This window comes from Pyrgilauda ruficollis, unplaced genomic scaffold (genome assembly GCF_017590135.1).
Source record: "Pyrgilauda ruficollis isolate IOZ18807 unplaced genomic scaffold, ASM1759013v1 scaffold43, whole genome shotgun sequence".
In the NCBI taxonomy this organism is placed as follows: Eukaryota; Metazoa; Chordata; class Aves; order Passeriformes; family Passeridae; genus Pyrgilauda; species Pyrgilauda ruficollis.
In genome coordinates, this window is record NW_024525823.1 from 6347518 (window position 1) to 6372614 (window position 25097).

Genomic DNA, 25097 nt, shown 5'->3' on the forward strand with positions numbered 1-25097 from the left:
TTTCTTGTCTCCCCCCCACCCCCCCCCCCCCCGCCTTTTTTTGTTTTTCTTGCAAGCTAACAGGGAAGTGAAAAGCTCTGAAACAGCTGCCTCTCAGAGTGAGACTATTTTTCGGTAAAATAATCACCTTCAGTATGACTACATTGTTTTTCTGTTCTATGCAGTGTGACTCAGCATCAGTTAATTAACCCAATCAAGTAGGCCGGATTTCTCTCCTTTAATGAATGGTTCTTCCTACTTCAGAGCCTTCCTAGACCTCATTTTGGATGTGCCTCGGTTTTACAGGGTATATCCAATTACATTTATATCCTTCGGCCCCAGTGCTCGGGCCACCTCTCCTGTGGAATTACGCTGTGGTGGCAGTTAAGCCAGGACACTCACTTGCGAGCAGTTGCCCTACTTAGGTCTGCTGCCACGAGCCCTGCCGCGTTAGCGCACACACGGAAGGTCTTTACACAGATATGCTATTCTCAGCATCGCAGGCCCAAAATGGCAAGTAATCCTTTCCACACGTCTTTTTATCAGTGGGAGGAGGAGCAGGTTAAGGGAAAGGGGTTTGTGTACGCCTGTCAGAGAGACAGACAGGCACCCGACTGCATAAACCTGCTTCCTGCCCCCTCCCCTTCTCCCTTTCTCCTGTGAAGAAATACACGGAGATCATCCTAGAACATAAGTGCATGTATGTTTAGAAGAAGAATGTGAAACTAGCTGCCGCGTAAAGTGCCAGGCAAGTGACGAGAAATATGCTTGCAGACATGTGAGAAGAAGTAGTAGAGTTGCCTCACAGTGAAGCAGTTAGCATTTGTACTGGGCTGTGGATGGCTATAAATGGAATTGTGCATCACCGTTCCTCTGAGCCCGAGGACGCCTTGCTGAAGAGACAGGACCACTGAAGGAAGTAAGGCATCTGGTTGTTTTGTAATGAGAAGCAGGAATGCTCTTAATAATAAACAAACAGGACATTGTATGCCATCATCACAGGATGTCCTTCCTTCAGCCAGCATGCTGACTTGGATCGGAGGAAAAAAAATTGGGTGCCGGGATCTCTTGATTGCTCTACCAACCCTCCTTCCCCCAGCAGTGTGCTCCTGGATGGCCGCTCGCACATCGTCCCGTGCAAGACCCGTGTTCGTTTTCTTACCGCGCTGCGAAAGGGGCAATGGGTTCGGAAACGCTGCGTGCCGCATCCTGCTGCTGTGAGCTTCCCTGCTGTTACCAAGGGAAAGGGGGAAGGTTTTGTTTAAGGGAAGAAACACAAATGTTTTCCCCAGTTCCTCTTACAGGCACTGATTAGAGACTCTGGAAAGGGATAAAATCAAAACTGAAATCTCTCAAATTTGTCATCTCAAGTAAAGCACTATAATTGCTGAGGTTTGGGAGCAAGCACTTTGAATAGAGTTTTAATCAGTAAACTAGTAAATTAATTTTAGTTGGTATTTTTTTGTAAAGTTCTACCAAGTCAAACTGCGCAAGAATGAAAGCGGGCACGTGTTAAACTCCGGAGCTCAAAAATAGCACGGAAAACAGATTTCTAGTAAAAGCTGCCTCAGGTGCGCTCTCCGCGAAACGCCGCGGTGCCCGCCCACCCGGCAGATCCAGGCGGCGGGGCAGCGCCGCGGCTCTCCCAGCTGACGCACGGGGCCGAAAGGAAGGGGGGAAAAAAATGAAATAATAACAGTGATGTAAAAAAACCAACGCGGGTGGGCTGGGCGGGGCAGGGTCCGCAGGTAGGGCCCCACCTCCCGTGCTGTGAGAGGGGCCGGCGGAGGGAGGGAGGGAGGGGCCGCGGCGTGAGCGCGGGCGGGCGGGCCGGGGCCAGCGGAGCGCGCCGCTGTGGCAGGCGGCCCCCCAGCGTTCCCCAGCGGCAAGAGCAGCAGCACCTGTGACAGCCGGGGGAGGGAGGAGCGGGAGGGGAGCGGCGGCTGGAGGTGTGAGTCAGTCTCCCGGGGACCCGGCCGCTGGAAGGAAGGAGAAATGTTTACTCTGTAGAAATGAGCCAGGTTTGCCGCCGCCGGTGGGCTTCGGTGTGGAAACGCGCGCGGACTCTGCCCCGGTAAGGAGCGCGATGCCGTCCCCTCTTTCACCCCCGTCTCCACCTCCCCGGCTCCTGCTTCTCGCCCGTCCCGGCGCCCGCGGGACGGAGCAAAAGTTTCCTCGTCGCCTCTCCCGGATCGGGAGCGCTCCTGTGATCGGCATTAACCCTTTCGCTCCGCTGCGCAGCTGTCATACCCCTGGCCCGAGTTTCGGTGTTCATCCCCTCTTCCCCTCCAGCGCCGAGGGTCCGGCACTGTCTCACTGCTCGCCTCGACCGCGGTCAGCACGGGGCACGGGGCTGGTCCGGAGGCGGCGGCGGCCGCGGGGGAGCTGTGTATTGCCGTGACCCCCGCCTCAGCCTCTTCGGGCGGCCCGGCTGTGCCTCCCGGGGGGCCGGTCCCGGGGGTCGCCGGGGGTCTCCCCCGAACCCGCAGTCAGTCAGCCCTTAACCTCTTTCTCGGAAGATCGTGCGCTTTCAGTCTTCGTGTTTCGTTTTTCCCGGAGGAGGGGTGTGAATTTCATAGTAGCTGCGCATCCAAAAAGGAAAAATGAAGGGATTTTACGCCGGATTGAGCATTGTTCTCAGCTACCGGTGTAGGCACAGATTTTGGTTCCTCATGAGCCCATGGAAAGAGCCCGACCCTAATACGTGTTCGAGGATAGGTTAGATAACAGTGCTTCTGTCCTGAACAGACAGAGGGGCTGAAGGACTTGCTGAAACTATTCTGCTAGGCTCATGTCCACTGCTTTGGGATACTAATTCCAGGAGGTACCATCAAAATCAAAAGGGATAGAATAACTTTTTAAAAAAATATTTATTTTATTTATTTCCCCTGGTCCTTTTCTGGTTTGACTCCCAGGAACATGTTGCAGTGCTTTGCAGGGCTGCTGCTGCTACAGTGATGCTGGCAGGATGTCGGCTTTCTCAGCCTTCCATGCCAAAGGATAAGGGGACGTCAGGAGGAGGCGGTGTGTGTTGAAAGCCGGTGGGAAAGTTCAGGCTTCCCCATTTGGAAGAGGCAAGGCTGGGTTCCGCTCTTCCAACATGCGCTTTCCATTTTTAGCTTCATTCAGACGCAGACAGCAGTTCCTTTCCTCTTCCTCTCCTTGTTTGTGTGACACTTTTCTGAGGCAGCTTTTCCACAGGCGACTAAGTGGTCTCACGGCCATGACCCCACATTTTCTTCAGCACGGAATATTATTTTCTCTCTGAAGCATTAAGGAAAGGGTCTGAAAAAGGTAAAGTGGTTGTCACAGCCTAGGGATTTTCTCCTCTTTGTTTTTGTTCCCTCATTACTACCGAGGCTGGCATTTTAAAGTGCTGCTTCAGTCAGACCAGCTTCGTTTACACTGCTTTTTGGCTATTACTCAACTGTACCAACTATCCTGCATACGCTTTTAAAGTGTCACAGACTACTGTATTAGTCACACTGTATCAACGGAAACCACAACACTGAAGGACAATGAGGATTAAAGGCTGTTTTCTTTTTTTCCAGGCTGCTACACAGTGTAGCTCGGACGCTGTGAGTTTCAAGAATCTGGTGAAAGGGAGAGAGTGGACAATGAAAATGGACATGGAGGATGCTGACATGACTCTGTGGACAGAGGCTGATTTTGAAGAGAAGTGCACATATATTGTAAATGATCATCCGCTGGATCCCAGTGCCGATGGAGGCACCCTAACTCAGGCAGAGGCTTCCTTGCCAAGGAACTTGACTTTCAAATATGCATCTAACTGCAAAGAGGTAAGCGGCAGTGCTCTGGGGAAGGCTGGAGTCAGACAAGCCAAATCACAGCGCTTTGGAAAGCGTGTGCTCACCCTGTCTTTGATTCTTTAGCATACACACACACACCCTACCAACAACAACAAATGCTGCCCGCTGGCCTTTAATATGCGACCCTAATAACTCTTTTAAGAAACTGTGTGCTGGTCATCTGTTGTGTAATATTTTCACTGAAAATTGAAGCCAACCTATCCCTGAAACTGGTTCTGTACCAATTCGCAAACAGTTAAATTTTCACACAATTTGAACAGCATCTGAATAAGCATATTTAAACTGTGGGGTAGTTCTTTGTGCCAATTTCTAGGCTGCTGTTTGCCAGGACCATTCATTGCCTCTGGCTCAGAGATTAAAGTGCCTCGGTTGTCCAATAAATAGCTTTAAAAAAGTAAAGGGAAAAAAAAAATCAAATTCCTGGAAATGTGTTTAATTATTTCTTTTTGTTTTCCTTTTAGTTATGAAATTGCTTTATTCTTTTCGTAAGCTTGTTGTATTCCCAACTTCCTAAATTCTTAAAAACTCTGGCATGTTGGTTAAGGAAGTAATGGTAGAACTGTAGCAAGCTTGACAGAAGTCTGGTCGTAGCTTAAATTAACTTTTGTTTATCTGGGACAGTATCTTCACCGGTAGCTAGCCGTGCGAGTCTGTTCCATCCTTGTCCCTGGAGTGGGTACATTCTTTGTTGTTGTTTCAGAAGGGCTGGAAAGAAACAAGCCTGGATGAGCAATTTGGTTTTGTGTTTACTCCTTCGTATAGAGTAGCTATTATAGCTAGGTGTGATGTTCGGTAGCGTAACAACCCAGGGGACAACCCTTCATTTCTCCCTGTGCTGAGACTTGTGGTATAGCAACTATTACCTGTGCTTCTGCTTGGGCTAAACATACTGACCACAGAGCTGAAAAGAAGAGGTACACTCATCCATGCCTATCAAATATTTCCTTCCAGAGCAGGTACTTGTTTAATCCTGTGTACAGAAATAGGGCCAGACCCCCAGCTGAAGGGTGTTGACACCATGGAATTTAGCTTGGCAGTGCCTAATAGAGTGCCAAGTACATTTGGTAAGAGGTTAAAGCTAAATTCTCCTTAAAATCACTCTTCTCTTCCCATCTGCCTTGCCCTGCCCTGCCCTGCAGAACTTTGGCAGAGAAAGGTCATGCTCCAGAAAAAAAAGTGTGAAACCTGGTTTTGTGTTATTGCATTGCTAGATAGGTCTTAGTTTGGTGTGAAGAGGGAAATAAAGATGAGACTCTGCCGTGGGATACATGAGGATTTCTTGACTGAAGGAAGAGCTTACAGTGTGACAGCTCGGGTCGGTCCTTGGCTGCCGGCTGATGACTGATTGGCTGCTGAGGCTGCTTGCTCTCTCTGCCCCTGCTGCTGTGGCTGGAGACATCCAGAGAGCTTTCAAAATTCCCAACATTGTGTTTGGAAACACCAAGGTGTAATTTCCTTATTCCCTGGCGCAGGTCAGTGAATCAGGAGGATTGCTGCAATCTCTGTATAAGAGGTGGGGGGAGAGGGAAGTTGTTGAAAGATTGCTGGTTCTTTCTTGTAAAATGTGACCCGTGCAGCTCCCTGCTAGTGGGAGTCTGAATATAGGACATCCTCCTTTTGTTCTCCAAAGCTTCCCCTGGTCTTTCATTTGTGCTGAATTGCACCTACCGTAAGGAGCAATAGGAGCTTTTAAACCCTGGCTATCTTTAAGGTAGCTCTGAAGGGAAGGGCTGATATGATGTGCTCTGTTGCCCATCTTCTGTGAAGGCTACATTCTGGAGAATGTACAGACAGGTCTCATTTGCTACTCATCCACAGGGTGAAGTAGTTGTAAATGGCATAATCTGCTTGTGTGCTAGGAACTTCTGACATGAAACATTGTATTTTTCTTCTGTCTGCCTTCCAAGTTCGATTTTGTTTAGTGAGGTCAGGACTGGGTACATGTGTTGCTTTTGCGTGTTGGTGTTTGTGGGTCAGTGAGGGAGCCTGATTCTGGTTTTGACCTCATGGAAAACCACTAGAGTCCTGACAGCTCAGGAGAGTGGGTTTTTTTCACTTGCAAAAGGATGAGGTAAGACTTCGAGGGATGCATACGTGCGTGTTTGCCAGTGGGTTTCAGATGTGAGCTGTCTTCATTGTTAACTTTGGGGAAAGCTATGGCTTCATCTGGTCGACAGTTTAAAATGCTGAGTCAGTTTATTGTCAAAAAACATATAAAATATATCGCTTGTGAAATGCTGATACTGTCATGATTAGATCATTAAATCCTAGCTCTGTCACGATTAGTATTGTATCTCTGGCTGGAGCAGGAAAAGTACTGCGTGCCTGCTTAGGAGGGAGGAAGTACGGCCGCTGCTGTTTGGGGAGGGCTGCTTTTTCTATATCTTCTCCTTGCATGCTTTGTGGAGCTCTTCTTTAAAGGTTTATGCAATTTGCAAGGAAGCCCATGACACGTCATCATACTCTTGTTTATTCTTGGATCTTGATCAGGGACTTTTCTGAAGAACACATTTTTTGCTGTGAATTCACAGAATGTGTCAGCATTTTGAAAAATGAATTACTACTGCTCATAACATTTTAGGCTGTTAGATTTACATGAAGTCATTTATTTATTTCCATGCGTGAATTATTTATCCTTTCCCCCAGTTTTGGAAATTGTCAAAAAAATGATGAAATGTGGTGTTGGGATTATGCTCTGGAAGGCCATATGTGAATGATCTTTTCATACAGACATTTAAAAATATTTTTTTCAATAATCTTCCCTTTGGTCTCGGTGCTTAAAGCCCAAACATCCCTTCTGGATATAAAATGACAGTTACTCTGCTATCTTGAATATTACTGGTATCTCATCCTGGTGTGTGAGCTTTGACAGAGGAAAACATAGCAAACCACCCATTACTGTTGCATATCTCTGATAAGGCCATTTCTTAGAGACAGACCCTGAATCAGTGATTTTGGTGAAAGCAGTGATTTTGAGCTGTTATGAACTGTGCCTCACTGACCTCAGACACTTGCTCTCCCCTATTGCTTTTATTTATTTTTTATGTGGTTGCCGAGGAAGCCATCTGAAAGGCATTCTATTTTGTGGCATAACTTTTAGAAAATTGGTCACTGAACAAAGGGGTAAAAAATACATAACTATAGAACTAGTAGCTAAAAAGAAATTAAAATCAGTGTTAATTCAGGACACATGACAGTCTGCCCTGTTTGCATGTGGAGAATATTGCTGTTTCAATGAAGCCAATAAGTTTGTTCGGTGTTTTGGTTTTTTAAAGCAGTTTAGTGGTCCTATTGCAAAATACCGTCCCCTTGCAGAATTAGCAGGAGTCGTTGTTTTACTTCAGTGCCCTCTCCCCAAACAAAGATGCAGGAGCGCTGATATTCCAAAGCGCCATCTCAGATCAGATTTGGGACCGGAGCCGAGCCGCCTCACGCCCGGGGGCCGCGGGCAGGTCGGGATGTGCTGAGCGGGCCAGGCGGGCCCCCGGCGCCGCATTAGGACCCTGGTCAGTTCCAGGGCCGCGGTCCCGGGCTGCCGCCGGCCCCGGGCTCCCCGCGCCGGGCCGGGCCGGGCCGCCGGCGGCCGCGCTGTCCCCGCCGGCGCGCCCGGGCGCCGCTCGCAGCCGGCCCGCTCGGGCAGCGGGCTCCGGCTGACGCCGGGCTGCACCTTCCTGCTGGAAGTGCTGCTCTACAGAGAGCAGGGATGCGGCGCAGTGCTGGGAGCTTTGAAGGGAGAAGGGGTAAGCGCCTGTGGAGAGGAACTAGTGGGGAAGCAGCCCGTGGCTGCCGTGCGGAGCGGTGCGGGCCCCGCAGGCAGCGCCCGGGCGGCGGCGGCAGAAGGGCTCCGCTTCTGGGGAGCGCCCGCGCCCGGCTCCCCGCGGCTCCCGGGAAGGGCTCCCCGCCGCTGAGCGGAGCGGAGCGCTGGAGGACACCTGGCGGACGCAGCTCCGAAGTGCCGCTCCGGCACGGCCCTCCGGCAGCCCGGGGCACGCTCAGCCCCGGCTCCGGACCCGGCGCTGCGCCGCTGTCCTGCCTGCCAGCCCTCGGCAGCTCCCTGCTTCCTGGCCTCTTCTTAAGGCGCACCCGCCGAGCTGCGGCGGGGCAGGAGCCCCTTCTGGCTGCGGCAGGGGGGCTGCCTGGAGCCAGGCTGCCTTGGCACTGCCGGCGGCCTTCTCCTGGAGGGTGCCCCTCATGATCCCAGCAGCTGAGCTTGTGCGGGAACAGTGGAGGCCGAGAATTGCTGACCTGAGAGCCACCGTCAGCTAAAAGTCATCCGGACGGCTTTATAGCCTGGTTTAGCAAAACTTCAGCGTTGGCACACGCAGATGTGCAGAACCTTTTCTGCCAAATTCTGATGGGTACAGGCTGAGAAATCATCTTTGCTTCTCTCCTGGCACAGCTGAACACAAACGCTGTCTATAAGGTGGATATCAAAAAGTATGTGCTGTGTCAGAGAGTGTTTCAAGTTGACTAGTTCAAGGAGTGATTTCTAGAGATTCTGAGAATTTCATTAAAGTCGTTTTAATTAAGGCCAAGATATTTTTAAAACCATGAAAAATCTCAAGCTATCATGCAGTAAAACTAGTAGGGTATGCTTGTAGCTTGGTTGTGAACTTTTCTTGAGAGGGCAGATGAATGTAAATTAAGATATATAGGGAAAATGAGAAGAACATCTGCCTTTTTCAGCTCTGTATGAGACATGTACAAGCAAGACAAAAATAAAACTGAGCCACTGAGCTTGTTTCAGCATATGGTAGGTGTAAGAAAATTTCTGGAAGTCCCTCTTCTCTCTCTTCAGTCCAGATGCACAGATCAATGGAGCATTTAACTACCTCTGCTGTTGATGTTTTAATTTTTTCTCTTTGTAGTGTGCTGAAAACACATGTTAAAATGCAAACGAGTACAAACAGCCACCACGAACACCCAGCAATCTGATTCCAGGTGATTCCTTGAATCCATGGCTGTTAATTGGCCCCTTTATTTTGACATTTAACAGGAAATTATGCTAGGTGTTCATTTTTTACTGGGATTTTTAATCTTGACCAGTACACAAGCAAGGATTTTTCTGTCAGCCGCTCACTTACACATTAAGGATCAAACAATGTAAGAAAATGTAGCATGAGTAAATCAGAAGGCTTAGCTAATTTGTGAAGTGCTGTCTACATACAGTCCAGGGTTTTTACCACCCTTTGCTGAGGACTGTTAAAAGAAATAGAAAAGCTCACTGAAGTGAGCTGTCTGTAGGGTCTGATGCGTGCTAATCTGCTTTTGTAAGGACATTGATTCCTTGTGGGGTACAGACAGCAGTAATCCCAGCTCTCAGCCTTCCTCAACTACTTCTTGTGTTCCTGCCTTCTGAAATCCTGGCGAGCAAAAAGACAAGTGGCAAGATGTGTGGCAAGACAAGTGGAAAGATGTCCAATACATTTTGCTATAAGAGTTTATAATATATTTGGTTTTAATACCAAATTAATAGGCTTTTTACCTTCTTTTTTTTTTTTTTTTCTGCTGGCTGAGCAGCAAAATCAATCTTGCAAAGGCTTGGGGTTTTTGGTTTACAAAATTGTTAGTTTTCTAACATTGTTTAGATACATTAAATTTAAGAAGATTGGTGAGGAACAGAGAGACAAAACCAATAACTCAGCAGTGTTTTGCAAAGGGTTACTCCAAGGCACGTTCTTCTGAATAATGATGAATTGCTTCCTGATTTGTGGTCAGTGACTTTTTTTGGTATAATTACTGTCAAGAAGGAAGCTGAACAACCAGAATACATTTCTTAGACCTAGCACAGTGGAGCATTTTCTTCAAAATCCTTACACCTTTTTCAATCAAACCCACTTAATTTATATTACTGGAACTGATGATTCCTTTTTGTACAAGAAAGTGACCTGTGAGTATATGTCCCAGAGCCATTTTATGTTCTGTTTTGTATGCCACTGTATGCTGGTAAGAGAACTGAAGGTTGTCTTTTTTTTTTTTGTGTTCTCCTTGTAGCTATCAGGGCGGGTATAGACCAAAGAATGGAGGGGGGTGGAGGGTGGTTTCATTTTGATCTGGAAGAGCAGTCATTCCAGTTCCTAACTTATTAGAAAAGCAAGCTCTCGAGCAGTGAAGTGATTGATAGATATTGCATATTTTTGTTTGCTGGAACTAGACTTCTAGGGGTTGCCTTTGATAGGAAAAATAACTTCTGAAGATATTTGACAGTCTGTGTACATTTTGCTTACTATTTCTTCTTGTAAATGTATTTCCAAAAAGCATATTTTTAAGGTGGTATTTCATCATTAGCTTCCATATGTCTTAGGAAAATGCCAGGACCTAACAAAACTGTTCATATTGTAACCAACATGATTGTCCATTTATTCATTTCTGTTTTGCTGACCTGTCACAAAAAATTTCTTGCATTGTTTGCTTTACCTCGTTACATTTGGGGAACAGGGGAAAAGAGGGATGCTTTTCATTTTCTATTGGCAACGGACTGATCCCGTGCTGCTCTTCTTGTAGGTCACTGGAGTGATAAGCAAAGAGTACATCCCAAAAGGAACACGCTTTGGACCCCTGGTAGGAGAGATCTATACCAGTGATACGGTTCCCAAGAATGCAAACAGAAAATACTTTTGGCGGGTAAGTAGGAAAAAAACAGCCCCACGTTGTTGCAGTGAGCAGATCACTAAATGAGTATGGCTGAGAAGCTGGGCCACTTCCTGCTGTGTGATGCAGGGGACAGCTTCTCTATGTGGCCCGGCACAAACAGGGCCAGTGGGTGAATTAAGCCAAGTAAAAGCCTGGCTGTCTTGGATGTAGGGACTCTGTGGGTGGAGAGAGCACAGCCCTTCCCGGCTCATTCTTCCAAAATGTATCGGTGCTGATTCTGTAAAGAAATAGTTCTGCTGCTTGCTGTAAGGGCAGGTTATTTTGCATTTCTTCACAACAGAAAGTCATTCTGATTTATGCAAGTATCACGTCCTTGATTCTTCCCACCATGAAGATGCTGTTAAAGTACTGCATAAACTTTCACTCTGGAATTATGATACATTTTCTGACATTTTTTCCTGCTTCTTGTATAGAGCTGCTATAAAACAGTGGTGGTAGTCTTCAGCATGTATCATTCAATTAATAAATGTTTCTCCTCAGAATTGTTAAAAGAGCAGCTCATGGATCTTAGCAAAGGGGAAAACAGACAAACACCAGAGGTGGTGCCTAATTTGTGCTCCATAGTATAAGCTGGAAGAAAGCAGCAGCCAATATGTTTTGGCGTGGGCAGTCTGTGCTGTGGAATATGCTTCCAGTTTATCAGTTGACATAATCCTCATTTTCCTCACAGACACATTATTAATTGTTAGAGAACATTCCTTCAGCCCCATCTCATTCCATGGATTTGTTTTGCTGCCTTCTAGCCATGTAGGTTGTGTCTAAATCCGTGGATTTGGGACTGTGTCCAAGCCTCTGCGCTCAGGTGCCTGCCTGCCTTAGTAATATCCCAACCTCATATCCAGGTGAAACCCAGGGCATGCACCAGCATTCCCCACACCCCTTTCTTCCTACCTAATTGAATCATTTTGGTTTTCTCAGATCTTCTTTGTACGATATAATACAGCATTGCACAGGCAGTTATTTGCATGAGTGTTTTTACAGAGCAGACAACTGTTTTCACATTAAGAAGGCCACAAAATGTTTCTTTTTCCTGAACTTTTTGGGAGCTTGTGTCCAGTCTAGGAAGAGACTGGGAGGCTGACACAGGGAAAAAGGGCTGATAGCCATCTTGCAGGGCTTCATTCCTACATTGCAGTGAGAAAGATGACATCATTCCTATGATGTGATTTTAAGACTTAATGTGGAGGGATCCTCAGAAATAATATGCTAGGAGCCATCTAAGCATCATTAAATTCCGTGTTATAATCTCTTGATTCGTTCAAGGCAGACTGCTGCACTGAAAATTAATTCCTTCCTAGGGGTCTGACACAGGCTTGCATATGCAAAGGAAATTGTGGGAGATAACTTCCCACATGTTACTAAAGGCATCCTGGGCTCGCTGGCAGGAGCGGGAACATCTGCGGGGCGCCCGGGGACGCTGCCCGCGCCAGGGGAGCGGGGCCGCCCGGGCCCGCGTCATTTCTGGGAACCGCGCCGTGACTCAGCACATCTGGGCGCGCCTTCCCCAGAATAGGTGGGAGCTGGGGGCTGCCTCTGCCGGGGACGCGGAGCCGTGGCCCTGACGTGGGAGCGGTGGAGGGCTGGTTTGGGCAGTGGTGGTGGCAGGCGCCAAGCGCCAGAGCCCCGCGTTCCTGGAAGTTTGCGAGCCGGGGTGAGCAGAGAAACCCGAAGGCTCCTCTTGATGCAGCAACAACTCGCCCGGCTCCCTTCCATTTTCTCATAACAAACACACCGCAAAATCTCTCGCAAGCTGCTTTGATGAGGCCACATGTATTTCCCCCTTCTCAGTTTACAGGAAGTTACTCTTAAAGAAAGTGATTCTGGTGTTTACGGCCCGCGTTAAAGGGCCAGGCCGCCTGCCCTCTCTGCCCGCCGGGCTCCGGGGAGCGCAGCAGGGTCCCGGCCGGCCGGAGGGCGCTGCCCGGCCCGGGAGCTGCGAGAGACAGTGCTGAGGGCACACGGGCAGGAGCACCCCGTGCGGCGTTTTCTCCCCGAGATAAGCTCTGTCTCCCCTTTGGAAAAGCATTTCCTGCTCAGCGAGGTGCGTTGCTGGTACAAGCTGCTCCCACTTCAAGGTCTGGCTTTTGCCTGGTCATCTGTTTTCAGAAAACCAGGAACCCCATTTCATCCAGCATGGAGCTAGTTCCCCTTGACAGTAAGCAGTGTGTTTTTAAAGGCATGTTTCCTGGATTTCTCTTGAATTTTTTTCTTTTTTAAAATAATTCTCTTATATTTCAAGAAACAGTAGCTTCTGTCAGTGATGGGAACTTCTTTCCCCTGAAACCGCTGAGCAGTTTTCAGACTCATGCTTTCTTGCCCCTCTGTGGACAAGTCAGAACATGTCCCTTGGTAGGAAAAGTGACATCTCATGGGCTAACCCCTTGTCAAGTCTTCCTTCAGTTATGGCAGGTGAATTTCATCTTTGCCTCGCCCAGCCTTCCTACAAAAGGGTTACAGTTCAACTATGAGCAAGTGTTGCTTTAGGACTCTGGGGGGTGGAGAATGTTTGCATAGTTTAAACCTTTGGGTGGAGGTGGTAGGAAACTGCAAGTACAGAGGCCATAGAAAGAGGCGAGAAGAACTCTGACATAGCACAGCCAGTCAGTCTTATACACAGGTGACTCAAAGCATTAATGCAAGCATGCACTCAGACCTGCCGTCATCAGCATCACCCACTTGTTGATCAGAGCACCAGGAAAAGGACTCTAAGGTAGACTGTTCACACAGAGAGAGTACTCTGCATTTCAGATTTTGGGTCTTGCTTTCCGAAGCTAGCAGAGACACAGGCTAAGATTAAATGGAAAAGGTGACTGTGGACTTGCCTTTAAAAAGCTTCTTAACTCAGAGGATGTCATTGTTGGAAAGGCAGGAACACAGCTTGAACTCTTACTTCAATAATATATGCTCATCTTAAGAAAAAAAAAAAAAAAAGGGAGCTTATCACTTTTCCCCTCTGGACTCTGTGCCTACATATTACATATTGTGCCTATATATATATGTATATATATATTCATAAGCACTTCCTCTCTGTTCCAGATCTATTCAAGCGGTGAACTTCACCACTTCATTGATGGATTTAACGAGGACAAGAGCAACTGGATGCGTTATGTAAACCCTGGCTACTCTGTTCAGGAGCAGAACTTGGCTGCTTGTCAGAATGGAATGAACATCTACTTCTATACCATCAAGCCCATCCCTGCCAACCAAGAGCTGCTTGTGTGGTACTGCCGAGACTTTGCAGAGAGGCTGCACTATCCCCCCTCCAGAGAGCTGACAATGATGAACCTCAGTAAGTGGATTACAGTATAAACAAGGAATGCTAGTAATGTCTCTTCTGTCTATATGATCTAATAATAAGTTGTATAATTACACAGCTGCATCATCTGTTGTGTCACAGGAGGTAGCTTGGAGTGGAAAAGGGGAATTAAAAAATCCAACACAAGAGAATGAGTTCCCTGTGCCTGTTCAAAGGGAAAGAGATTATAAAATCTGAGTAGTTGTTTGTTTACAATCTGAGTCTTATCTGGTGAAATTCTGGACAGACAACCTGACCTCTGTCTTCCTAACCATAGCTGTTGGTTCACTCTCAAACTTTGCAATTTCAGATCTCACAGTGTGTTGAGCAAAAGTCTGCTTTGGTAGCATGTACTGAAGGCTGTCCACTCATGCTCCCAAAGGGCTGCCCTCACTGCAGCAGGAAGTGGCAACGTGCCATGGCTCTGTCTAGGTGTCTGACAAAATATGTGTTTACTGCATAATGCACTTTGAGCCTTGCATCTTCCCTTACTTATCTGATGTGAGCAAACCTCCTGTGGTCTTCTCATCTGGTTACTTGTGTTTTAAGCTCAGTGTACTTTGTCCCCATTTCTTGACTTTTTATTGCAGCTTTCATTTTCTGTTCAAAAATAATAGCACTGGTAGCAGAGGGAAGAGGGGTTTCCAGGAGGTTGTGTTCCTCTGCGGTTTCTGATTATTTCCAGCCTTGGTGCTTTACTTCTCGCTTAATCACTGCCTGACACCTCACCCAGAGCCCCTTCTAGAGAAGAAAAGATTATTGCTGACTTCTCAGTGGACTCTTAGGCTACTTCCCCTGCTGCTGCTATTAAAGCAGAGTATTCTTTTGTCCTTCTGCCAGTGACTACACTGAAACTTGAAGGAAAAACTGCAAGCAGTTTTTTGGGGTTTTTTTTTTTTTTTTTTTTTGTTTTTTTTTTTTTTTAAATAAAAAGAACTATTTACGGTTCTGTGGCAACAAGGAATGGGTTATAAAATATCAGTGTTACTTGGGGATCATTAGTACTGTCATCCCATATTAGAAAACTTACATCACACATTCAGATTAATCAAAAGTACAGCTATACTCTGTGGGTGGCACCTTTGCCTTAGCTTTTTGTCTTTCCCTACAAATTAATAGAAGAAAACTTGTTGTCTCCTAATGACAGAGGGAAAAGAGGGAGGGAATGTCTTATGCAGCTATATTCTCTGTTCAGAAACTATCTCACTGATTCTGTCATCTTTGCACATATGTCATTTCACCACTCCCTGTGCAGTTTTATTTCCTGATATAATGAGCTGTTGGCTTTTCAGTGGGAGCTTCAGGTGAGATGAGACAACAGCATGCAGGGCTCTGGTGGATGAGGAGTTTGCTAAAATCTAGTCAGGCACATTTGGTCACTAGCTAGGAGGATACACAAACACAGGTTCAGTTTCCTGCATCTGCTGGCAGCTTAGGCTTCCTTGCAGAAGTAGCAATTAATGTATTTGTAAAGTGTTTCTTACTGTGTCCAATAGTAACTTAATCAGGTCAAAACTAGGGATGTCTGGACATGGCAGAAGAACTGATTTTAGTAAAAGTAGTATGCTCAGTATAAGGATTTAAAGAAATGGGAACCTGAGCCACAATTTTGCAGTTCAGCCTTAATATTTGCAGTATTTCCAGCTGCTGAGTTTGAAATAGACATTCTTCTAGTTTTTAAGATAATTACGTTTAAACAATTTAGAAATTTTATGTTAGCTCCTTCCACTTAAAGAAAGTAGCAGTTCAGAAAATGAGAAAAACTTCTCACATTTTTGTTTTCCTTCTCCCCTCATTCTTGTAAGCAACACATTCAGGCCTGAAGCCTGCAGATGGGCCAAAAACCCTACAGGTACCATAAGGATTGAGGTTTTCTAAAGTTAGCCTTTTGAAATGTGTGGAAGAAAAATCCAAAAGTCTCCCAAAGGTCTTTATTTGCCCAAGTCCCTGTAGCAATGGTGCAAACAGGGGTGGTTTTTCCAGCATTAGTACTGGAACCAGATGAGTTTGCTGTGAATACCAGCACTGTTTAGCTTTCTTCTGCTCCTTTCTCCCAGGCCACTAGTTAAATCTAAAATTAGAGAGCATCGTGCTGCCTCTCCAGCCTCTCTCTGTCACAAAGGCTGTCCGAGGTACCCTGGCACTGCATTCATCCATGAGTAAAGTGCAGGAGTTTGTCCCCAGTTCTCTGGCACCCTGTATCTGCTACAGATGTGGGGCTTTGGCCTGGCAGGACATCTGAACACAGCCTTGCTTGAGGGGACCCCCTCCCCCAGGCCCCCACCCCCAACCTGCTAGGAAGTCAGGAAAGCCCTCTCCAGCCAAATGGATTCCTAATAATTTGGTGTTTAAAGTGGTATGGCTTCCCTCAGAAGAGCAGGGGTGCATCACCACCTCTCCCAGCCTGTGGCTGCTGGTTTTGGCACCCGCTGAGGAGGAGGGAGAGAAAGTTGGGGTCCGGGTCCCAAGAGGCAAGCTGAAGTCAGGGCCTCCTCCCATGGGATACACGCTGGTGTGGGCAGGAGGCAGCCAGTGGCCATGGTGTGGTGCACCCAGATCTCTTCCTTCACTGTGCCTTGGGTGTGCAGTGCACACTGGTGCCCGTGGGAGGCTTTGGAAGAGTCGTACCTTGGCTGGCTGCCCAGCACAGGAGAGGCCACCTGGGACACACACCTACAGAGACCTTCCAGTCTTGCCAACTTAAAATATAGGCAGCTGCTTTAAGTGCCTCAAGGGTTTGGGGATCACAGCCTTAGAGTTCAGCACCTTAGTTCCTCTTTAAGCACCAGAGCAGGATGGGCCTCCGGGGAAAAATGTATCAGGGAATTTCTCTGGCTTTATTTCCTGTAATTAGTGGCCTCAAAAATGAGAGAACTACCACTTTAGAGCATAAATGTATTTACACACCCACATGTAACATCTACTTGCCAGTGTAACAGCAAACTTTCAAATTAAAGGTAACTTCCCCAGCATTAGCTCATTTGTGCCGCAGAAGGAAAGCATCCAGATGCAAGACAGCAATTAGGCATGTACTTAGTTGTGGGTTTAACCCTGTCCTCTGTGTTTTCCTGAATTGGGGCCTTTGACCCAGTCCTTCAGACGCTGGAGCACACACCTACCTTCACAGCCATGATTAGCTCCGAGTGGAGCTACGTAACTTCAAATGGATGTTGAAGTGCCTGCAAGGAGTTGCACAATAGTGGTAGAGGCAAGACTCCACATTATCCCAGTGTTGGAAACTCAAATGTCATTCCCTTCCTGCCTGTTTTGAGGCCTCTCATGTTTTCTGTCAAGATTTGAGATGTCACCTTCAGATGGTGCCATTGTCCAGTAAATAGTTTTAAGTATGGTGGCACAAAATTTCTGTATTCTGCTAAAAATAAATTTTCAGTAATTTGTTAAATGTGCCTAACCTCATTCAACTGCTCCTTCAGATTGTCTTTTAGTCTGTGATGTTTTATTTAGCAAACACTGAGGAAATTTGCTTTGGCGGTTCCAAATGGTTTAGAATTTCATTCTTACCTCAGCATGGGAGGATTATTTTAGGATGGAGGGGTGGAGAGGGTAACAGTTAAAAAAAAACCAAACCAAAACCAAACAAGAAAAACCCAACAAAATCCAAACAATTGCATTGACTCAGGACATGGCTATTTGATAATAATGTTCATATATTGCAATCATATGATGCAACTTCCTGCTGCTCATGTCATGTTTGTCTCCTCAGTCAAGTACAGGCAGGTGACATCTTTTGGTCAAGCTTCAGAAAAAAAGTTCAAGCTGGGGGAAGATAATTTGCATATTTACAAAATATTTGGCAATCTTTTTGTTTCATTAACAGGTTTAACAAGACATGAATTTAAAGTGTTTCTGGTTCTATGAAGATTAACTTTTTAATGCTTTTTTCTTAAATGCGATTTATTCTTCTCTTCTTCCTGCTGGCCCTGACATGCTGGCCGTTAGCTCAGCCCTGTCACTCGCTTTCCCTTTTGTTTATGGGCAGTTTCACTTTCTGGTTTTGAAGCTTTTCTGTTTGGGTTGAGAGGAAACATCTGCACTTGCTTAAAAAAATGCCTCCTGGAATGTTCAAAAGGGCTCAGGAAAATTATTTTTAAATGATATGAGAAGTTGTCCTCACAAAATCAGAATTTGGGGACTGAAGTTGTCTTAATATTGAAAATTATTTGAAGGCTCCCAGAAAGACCTTCTCTGAGCAAAAGGTTTTCAAAGGCATGTCACACTGCCATGGACACATTTAGAAAACAGATGATCAAATTTTGTACTTCTGAATGTTGGTCTCTGTTCTCATTTTGAGTGGAAACAGTCTTTGTTTTGCCCGCTTCACAACTTCGAGGTTCTCTTTCTACTAGCAAAAGAGGTGCTTAATTTAGATTGAAAATGTGAATCGGCATAATTAAGCTCTACCACTCGAAGTGTTCAGTACCATCTCACTCCTGAAATTACTGTTGCAATTACTGTCTGCCTACAACCGTTTTTCAAGTTTTTAGAAAAGAACAGATCATTGTTTTTATGAAATGTTTCTCAGAGCACAAGAACCAAGAGCAAAGTCTATAGCTCTGCAGCAGTCTGTAGCTGGAACACCCACACTGGAGTGACTTCAGGCAGCTCCTTCAACCAAGTTTTATCAATACTTAAATGTAACAGGAGTTTTGTCCCTTTTCCTCTTGCATGCACTAATCTCAGATCTGAGCAAATAATCTTTTGACCTCAGTTAGAAGTGGATCAGGATCCTCAAGAGGCACGTCTGGGGTTTTTTTTCCTTTCTCTCCCCCCCCCCGCCCCCAGATCAGTAATTTAAAAATGCAGCTGCACCATTCGTGTTTTGTCATGAATCTCTTTTCTGTGTGTCCCTCTGACCACAGAAACTAGACAGATCTTGGAAGAGTATGTGCCTATATTTACTGTATATATATATATATGTGTGTGTATATGGGGGTGGGGGGGAGAAATGCATTTCAACAATGAATGGGAGACATTCTGATTGGTAAAAATTTGAATCTAAGATCATAAGTTTTTTTAAAAATCCATTTATAAGAAATCTATCTCTTTAACTTTGAAGTATGGCTCCTTTAAGAGCAACAAGAAAGGTTGTAAACCTCTCAATCAATTTCAGCCCTGGTTTAAATCCACCTTCAGTATAAAACTTAAGAACCTCTCCTTGGCCCCGGATGTTACCTTCTCTTATTTTACACAGTGCTGACACACTTGTTTATGTTTTGATCTCTCTGGTGTTCCCAAGTGTCCCTTGTGCTCAGGTAATAAGGGAAAAAGCCAAGAGGGGATTTATGGACCAAAGATAGCTTGCAAACTAAAGAGAGCTGTCACAGTTAGACTTGAAAAAATATCTTTAAATATCACAACTTCTGTCTGCACGTGGAAATTAGTAAGAGGGACAGCTTTACCAGGAAAATTCAGAAGGGATGAAAGAAACAATTATCTTTAGTCAGTCAGGAGAGAGCATGGGATTGTTGCACAGAGAAAGTTACGATCTCTGCATGAGCTTCCTTTCTGTCACTCCTGGGCTTGCTCCTGCACATAAGGCACGTACCCTATCCCCACCCTCATGTTTAACCTTGTGACAGTGGGAGCTGTTTCTCCAGCTGAAGAGGCCCCAGTTTCTCTGTCACTTTTCCAGTACCACCAGCATTTCTCCTTCCTCTTCCCCTCCCCCTGGGTTTTTTCTTTAAAAGAGAAAAGTGTCAATTTGAACTTCCTGCTTGACAGACCCCACTGAGAAACTGATATGGGCCTGATAAGGTGGTATTTATTTATTTTTCCTGCTGCAAGGCTTCACAAGTCCTGCCTCCCACCCCCCTGTCCAGTTTTCAATACTGCCTGGTCTTGATACTTCCCGATGCTGATAGCGTCACCAGGAATGTTTGCTCTGAAACACTGCTGTGGTGAAAGGCAGCTGATAAGAAGATACAGATAATATTATTCACAGTGCCATTGTGGAGCTTCTTGAACCTAGTAGGACCTCTATGCTATGCCCCAAAATCTGGCTGACATTCAGAAAGTGAGTTACCAGTCCAGGAGTACAGACAAAATTACCAAAGAAAGTAGATGTTTTTTAAAACCAGAAAACACAACATGTTATTACTTTATTTTTCATACAGCTCTGCATTAAACTTTGGACACTAAGAGAAGTAATTGGGAAGCTTTCTGTGTGCTTATGTGTGCATATGCTTGCTGCACAACACTTTTAAGTTTTATCATAAATATTTTAATTTAACTTAACTGTGTTCATTTGCATTTAATTGGAGCTTGAAAATATACAAACTACTCAAAAATCTCAAACTAAATTTTCTTATTACTTGTCTAATGCCATTTCAAAAAGGATGCTACTGTAAAGTGGGTTGCTGTAAGCAGGAGCACGCTGTGCAAGCAGCTGTTTTCTTGGATATGTTTAATAAATGGCTTTCTTTGCCTTATAGGGTAATGTTGCCAAATGATAGATTCCATCAGGGTAGTGAATAGTGAAGCAAAGAATCTGTGTTGAAAGCGGCGTGGTCATTGCCTGTTCTCACGTTCCTCACTTGGTTCAGATGATCCTCCAAAAATCAGAAATAACTGTTTCTCACCTTAGATAGTGAAGTAAGAACAGTCAGTCATGGGAGCAGAAATGTTTCTAAAGGACTGCAGTGTTCTTGAGTCACATACCTACTGGTGTTGGCTTGTACCTGCTGATGGAAAGCCTTGAACTAACTAACTATAATTATGAAACCTTCTTCTAGTCTTTCCCCCTATAATAAAATATCTTACAAGTAATCAAGATTATGTAAAAAAGATAAAGGCAGATTTGTTTTTCTACTTTTTCTAATGAAATAAGTCATCTTTCAGTGAGCTGTCAAGATTGTATTGTGTCCAGACAGCAAGGTCTTTGAATACAAAAAATAGAGTATGTGCTGAACTGAGATGAATATATGCTAGCTTCTATTTCCTTCTAAATACATATTTCTTTTCCTTTTTTTTTTTTTTTTTTTTTTTAGAGCAAATTTCAACTTAAGCTGGAGCCAACCAGTCTTGCTTTCTTTTACTTTGCTTCAGCATTTTTTTATAAAATACAGCTGTAAGCAGAGGAGTTTTGCATAGACTGAATGCCACAGAAATCTGCAGTAAATAGTCTGCTTTGTTGTAGATGTTCCTAAGCAGTATATTTAATGAGTAATGATCTGTTTACTGATGGAGAATACCTTCTCTTTGAAGAAGGCTTTCATCCTAGCCAGCCATGGTTTTTTTGGTACTGTAAGTAATTGAACTGGCTGGTGAAGTGACTGCTGCGGTTTGGCAAAACCCGATTTGTCATGCCTTGTTATTTTACTGAGGAACATTTCTGGGAGCTTGTACTCTGCAAAGTCCTTCAGTTAAACCTGTATTGTGAACAAATGCTCATTACCGCATTTATTAGAAATACTGCTTAAAGAGACATTCAACAGCAAAGCTAGGCAAATTTAAGGGGGAAGAAAGGTGAAATCAGTTTGCAGAGTGGAGGCTGGCACTCTGCAAATGCATCATCATCCAGATCTCTATGTACTGGTTGGTATCCCTTAAATTAGCAATGCTTTTTATTAACACTTAATACCAGCAGGCATTTCTTCACACAACCATTAGTTTTGTGGCAAGCTGAATGATTGCTCCTCTCTGAGAGTAGCCCTTCCTTCCCACTAAACTTGTAGGGGTTAGATTCTGTTTTGAAAAGAGATAACGCCAGTGACATATCTAAATAATCGTTATCTTGTCTTTGTATTTCAGCACAAACCCACGTTAATCCAAAGCAGCACAGCGCTGATAAAGATGAGCTTTATCAGAAAAGCATCCCAAAGAAGGAGCACAGTGTGAAAGAAATCCTGAAAATGGAATCCAATCCTCCTAAGGGAAAAGACTTCTTTCAGACCAACATTTCACCAGTTACTCCAGAAAAAGACTTGGATGATTTACGTAAGAACTATAGCCCAGAGAGGTGTTTCTTCCCTCGAGTTGTCTACCCGATCCGACCTCACATTCCTGAAGACTATCTGAAAGCTTCCTTAGCATATGGCATGGACAGACCCAGTTACATTACTCACTCGCCCATCCAGGCATCTACTACACCAAGTCCTTCCGGGAGGAGCAGCCCAGACCAAAGTTTAAAAAGTTCAAGCCCTCACAGTAGTCCGGGGGTCACAGTTTCGCCTCTGGCACCTACTTCCCAAGAGCACAGAGAGCCATACTCTTACTTGAATGGATCATATGGCTCAGAAGGATTGGGGTCTTATCCTGGATATGCACCCCCTGGCCACCTCTCACCTGCCTTTCTACCATCCTATAACCCCCATTACCCCAAATTCCTGTTACCTCCATTCAATATGAGCTGTAATAACCTGAGCGCTTTGAACAATATCAATGGCATCAACAATTTCAATCTCTTCCCAAGGATGTACCCTCTTTACGGCAACCTGCTCAGTGGAGGTAGCCTTTCCCACCACATGCTCAACCCCACCACGCTCCCCAGCTCATTGCCCAGTGAAGGAGGCCGTCGACTGCTGCAGCCTGATCATCCGAGAGACTTCCTCATACCAGCACCCAACAGTGCCTTCTCTATCACGGGCGCTGCTGCCAGCATGAAGGACAAGCCATGCAGCCCTACCAGTGGGTCCCCCACCGCTGGTACAGCAGCCAGTTCGGAACACATAATGCAACCTAAACCTACCTCAGTGGTGTTGGCTGCCACCGGCGGTGAAGAAGCCATGAATCTCATTAAAAGTAAGAGGAATGTGACTGGTTACAAAACCCTCCCATACCCACTGAAAAAGCAGAATGGGAAGATCAAGTACGAATGCAATGTTTGCTCCAAGACCTTTGGCCAGCTCTCCAATCTGAAGGTAGGCAGTGGAGGGTAAGACAGGAGCCTTCTTTGAAGGCTCAGATTTCTCCCTGTAGGTTTTCGAGGAAAAGCAGGGTCAGGCCTCCCTTGCTTGTTAGGCTGTTTATGTGTCTGGGCTTAATACAGCATCCCCCAGCAAGAAAGCCTGGTTGTGTGCTTTAATACTGACGCCACCTAATTAACTAGATAACATTGTATTTTGGCAATGGGACTCTTCCGCTGCCTTTAGGAAACATCTGAAAGCACTTTTATTGTAGTACTGGAAACTGCAAATTGTTAATTGCTTTGTCTCTCCCTAGGTGCACCTCCGAGTACACAGTGGAGAGAGACCATTTAAATGCCAGACTTGCAATAAGGGCTTCACGCAGCTGGCTCACCTCCAGAAGCACTATCTGGTACACACGGGAGAAAAGCCCCACGAGTGTCAGGTATGTAACACAGAGAGAGAGGTGAATCCTTCGGAGGCTGAAGGGACGGCAGGGTTTTGCACATCCGCTACAGTGTGCAGGGAGGGCTGAGGGACAAACCCTTGGCTGCTCAGGGCTGGAATCTTCACCACAGCCTGGCCCAGCCCTGGTGCAGCAGCGTCTGTGAGACAGCACGATTGCCTGCAGCCTGCCAGAGCAACACCTGCCTGATACAGTTTTGCCATCAGCCACACCCAAAATGACATTCAGCAATGTTTAAATAAAAAAGGTGGGGATTTTTTTCCCTTTGTGAGAAAGTGTGAAGATATAGAAAGCTGCTGCTTCATCCTGCCATCTCCTCCTAAGTGTCTGTAATTTAAACCATAAAATCGCCTCCCACTCATTCGCTGTTTCTCTGCCACCCCCCACATTAGGTTTGTCACAAGCGGTTCAGCAGCACCAGCAATCTCAAAACCCACCTGCGGCTCCACTCTGGAGAGAAGCCTTACCAGTGCAAGCTCTGCCCAGCCAAATTCACCCAGTTTGTGCACCTGAAGCTGCACAAACGTCTCCACACCCGGGAACGCCCCCATAAATGCATCCACTGCCACAAGAGCTACATTCACCTCTGCAGCCTCCAGGTCCACCTGAAGGGCTACTGTCCCGTCGCCCCGGCCTCCGGCCACTCCATGGAGGACCTGAACCGGATCAACGAGGAGATTGAGAAGTTCGACATCAGTGACAATGCTGACAAGCTGGAAGAAGTGGAGGACAATATCGACTTAACATCGATCGTGGAGAAGGATATACTGACCGTGCTCAGGAGGGAAATGGAAGGAGCTAACCTGAAAGTCTCTCTGCAGAGGAACCTGGGAAATGGGCTTATCTCCTCAGGATGCAACCTTTACGAGTCGTCAGATATGTCAGTTATGAAGTTGCCTCACGGTCACCCACTACCTCTGTTACCTGTAAAGGTCAAGCAAGAAACAATTGAACCAATGGACCCTTAAGACTTTTTGGCAAAGTGATTTTTTTTATTTATGACTTGGCAAGTCAGGGTGCCTGTAGCAGATGCTTGTACATAGTTTCAATGCTGCAAAGCAATCTTGGCTTACAGTAGTTTCCCTAGCTCTCCAGCTGAAAGAAGGAACTCCAAAGTTACTGTTTTCTCAGGGCATAAAAAGGGGCAAAGGACTCTGCATTGCCTCGCCAGTTACTAAGAGACAATCATCTATCCATAATTATTTTTTCAATGATAGTACTTCATAATTTATTATGCAATTAATCATTCTAAAAGCAATAATTAGGAAAATGTTTACAATGACTGGAAAAATTCATTGTAATTTTTACTTTAAATGTTTTTATTTTTTGTTTTATGGCCATTCTTTGTAGATATTTTTTTTCTGCACATCTGTTTTAAGAACCTAAGATTAGGGTTTCAGTAAATGTCTTTTATGTACCAATGTCTTTTAAACAAATGTGGTTTTTCATATTGCCAAAGTTGGACATGTGACATACAGAATCCTAGATCTGTTGGTTTGAAAAAAAATGCTGTGTACTTTCATGAGCAAATCACCCCACTGGGAATTGAAAAGGAGAAAAAAAAAATAGCAAACCAACAACCCAGAGTAGCAGCAAGCAGGGAAGAAACTTTTTCTCCTGCCTCTCTGTGGGGAGGAGAAAGATTCTTCTACCTGCAGCTCTCCCTGGAACAGATGTGGCACAGGAAACACGGACCTGCCATGGACAATACCACAGGTTTTTAGAACACGGTTCCAGCCCCACACATTATCATGTAACTTTAAGACCAAAGGAACACATGAGCTTAAATTGACTTTTCCAAAATGAAATCTCACATTCTTTTGTTTCCAAAAGCAGTTTAAAAGCAAAGACACAAATATTTTTCTGCCTAAAAGGGGGGTTTGGACAGATTTTTTTCTTTTGATTTTTGTTTTATTTTGGGTTTTTTTTGGCCAGAGCCTTCCAGGGATAAAAAAAAAAAAAAAAAAAAAAAAAGATGGTCAGATTCCCTGAGTAAGAAGGGGTTCAGT

The 25097-nt window shown here is 45.4% G+C and overlaps 1 protein-coding gene across 2 annotated transcripts; it reads left to right on the plus strand.

Moving 5' to 3' along the window:
- Nucleotides 1-1930: 1930 nt before the first annotated feature.
- PRDM1 (PR/SET domain 1) lies at nucleotides 1931-24056 on the plus strand. 2 transcript variants are annotated; one of them, XM_041478119.1, is made up of 7 exons: nucleotides 1931-2053; nucleotides 3531-3779; nucleotides 10314-10433; nucleotides 13500-13752; nucleotides 21529-22637; nucleotides 22939-23067; nucleotides 23481-24056. In XM_041478119.1, the coding sequence occupies exons 2-7, from the start codon at nucleotides 3597-3599 to the stop codon at nucleotides 24054-24056; spliced, it is 2370 nt and encodes a 789-aa protein (XP_041334053.1). In that variant the 5' UTR covers nucleotides 1931-2053; nucleotides 3531-3596. The 2 variants fall into 2 exon arrangements, with proteins under 2 accessions (XP_041334053.1, XP_041334052.1); XM_041478118.1 differs by lacking the exon at nucleotides 1931-2053 and having other exon boundaries at nucleotides 3498-3779.
- Nucleotides 24057-25097: the final 1041 nt, after the last annotated feature.

Excerpts from the sequence above, each read along its gene's own strand:
- PRDM1 (XM_041478118.1), top strand. The coding sequence starts at position 3,498 with ATGAGGATTAAAGGCTGTTTTCTTTTTTTCCAGGCTGCTACACAGTGT. Across the intron at positions 3,780-10,313 it reads ATGCATCTAACTGCAAAGAG|GTCACTGGAGTGATAAGCAA; the intron begins GTAAGCGGCAGT and ends CTCTTCTTGTAG. Across the intron at positions 10,434-13,499 it reads ACAGAAAATACTTTTGGCGG|ATCTATTCAAGCGGTGAACT; the intron begins GTAAGTAGGAAA and ends TCTCTGTTCCAG.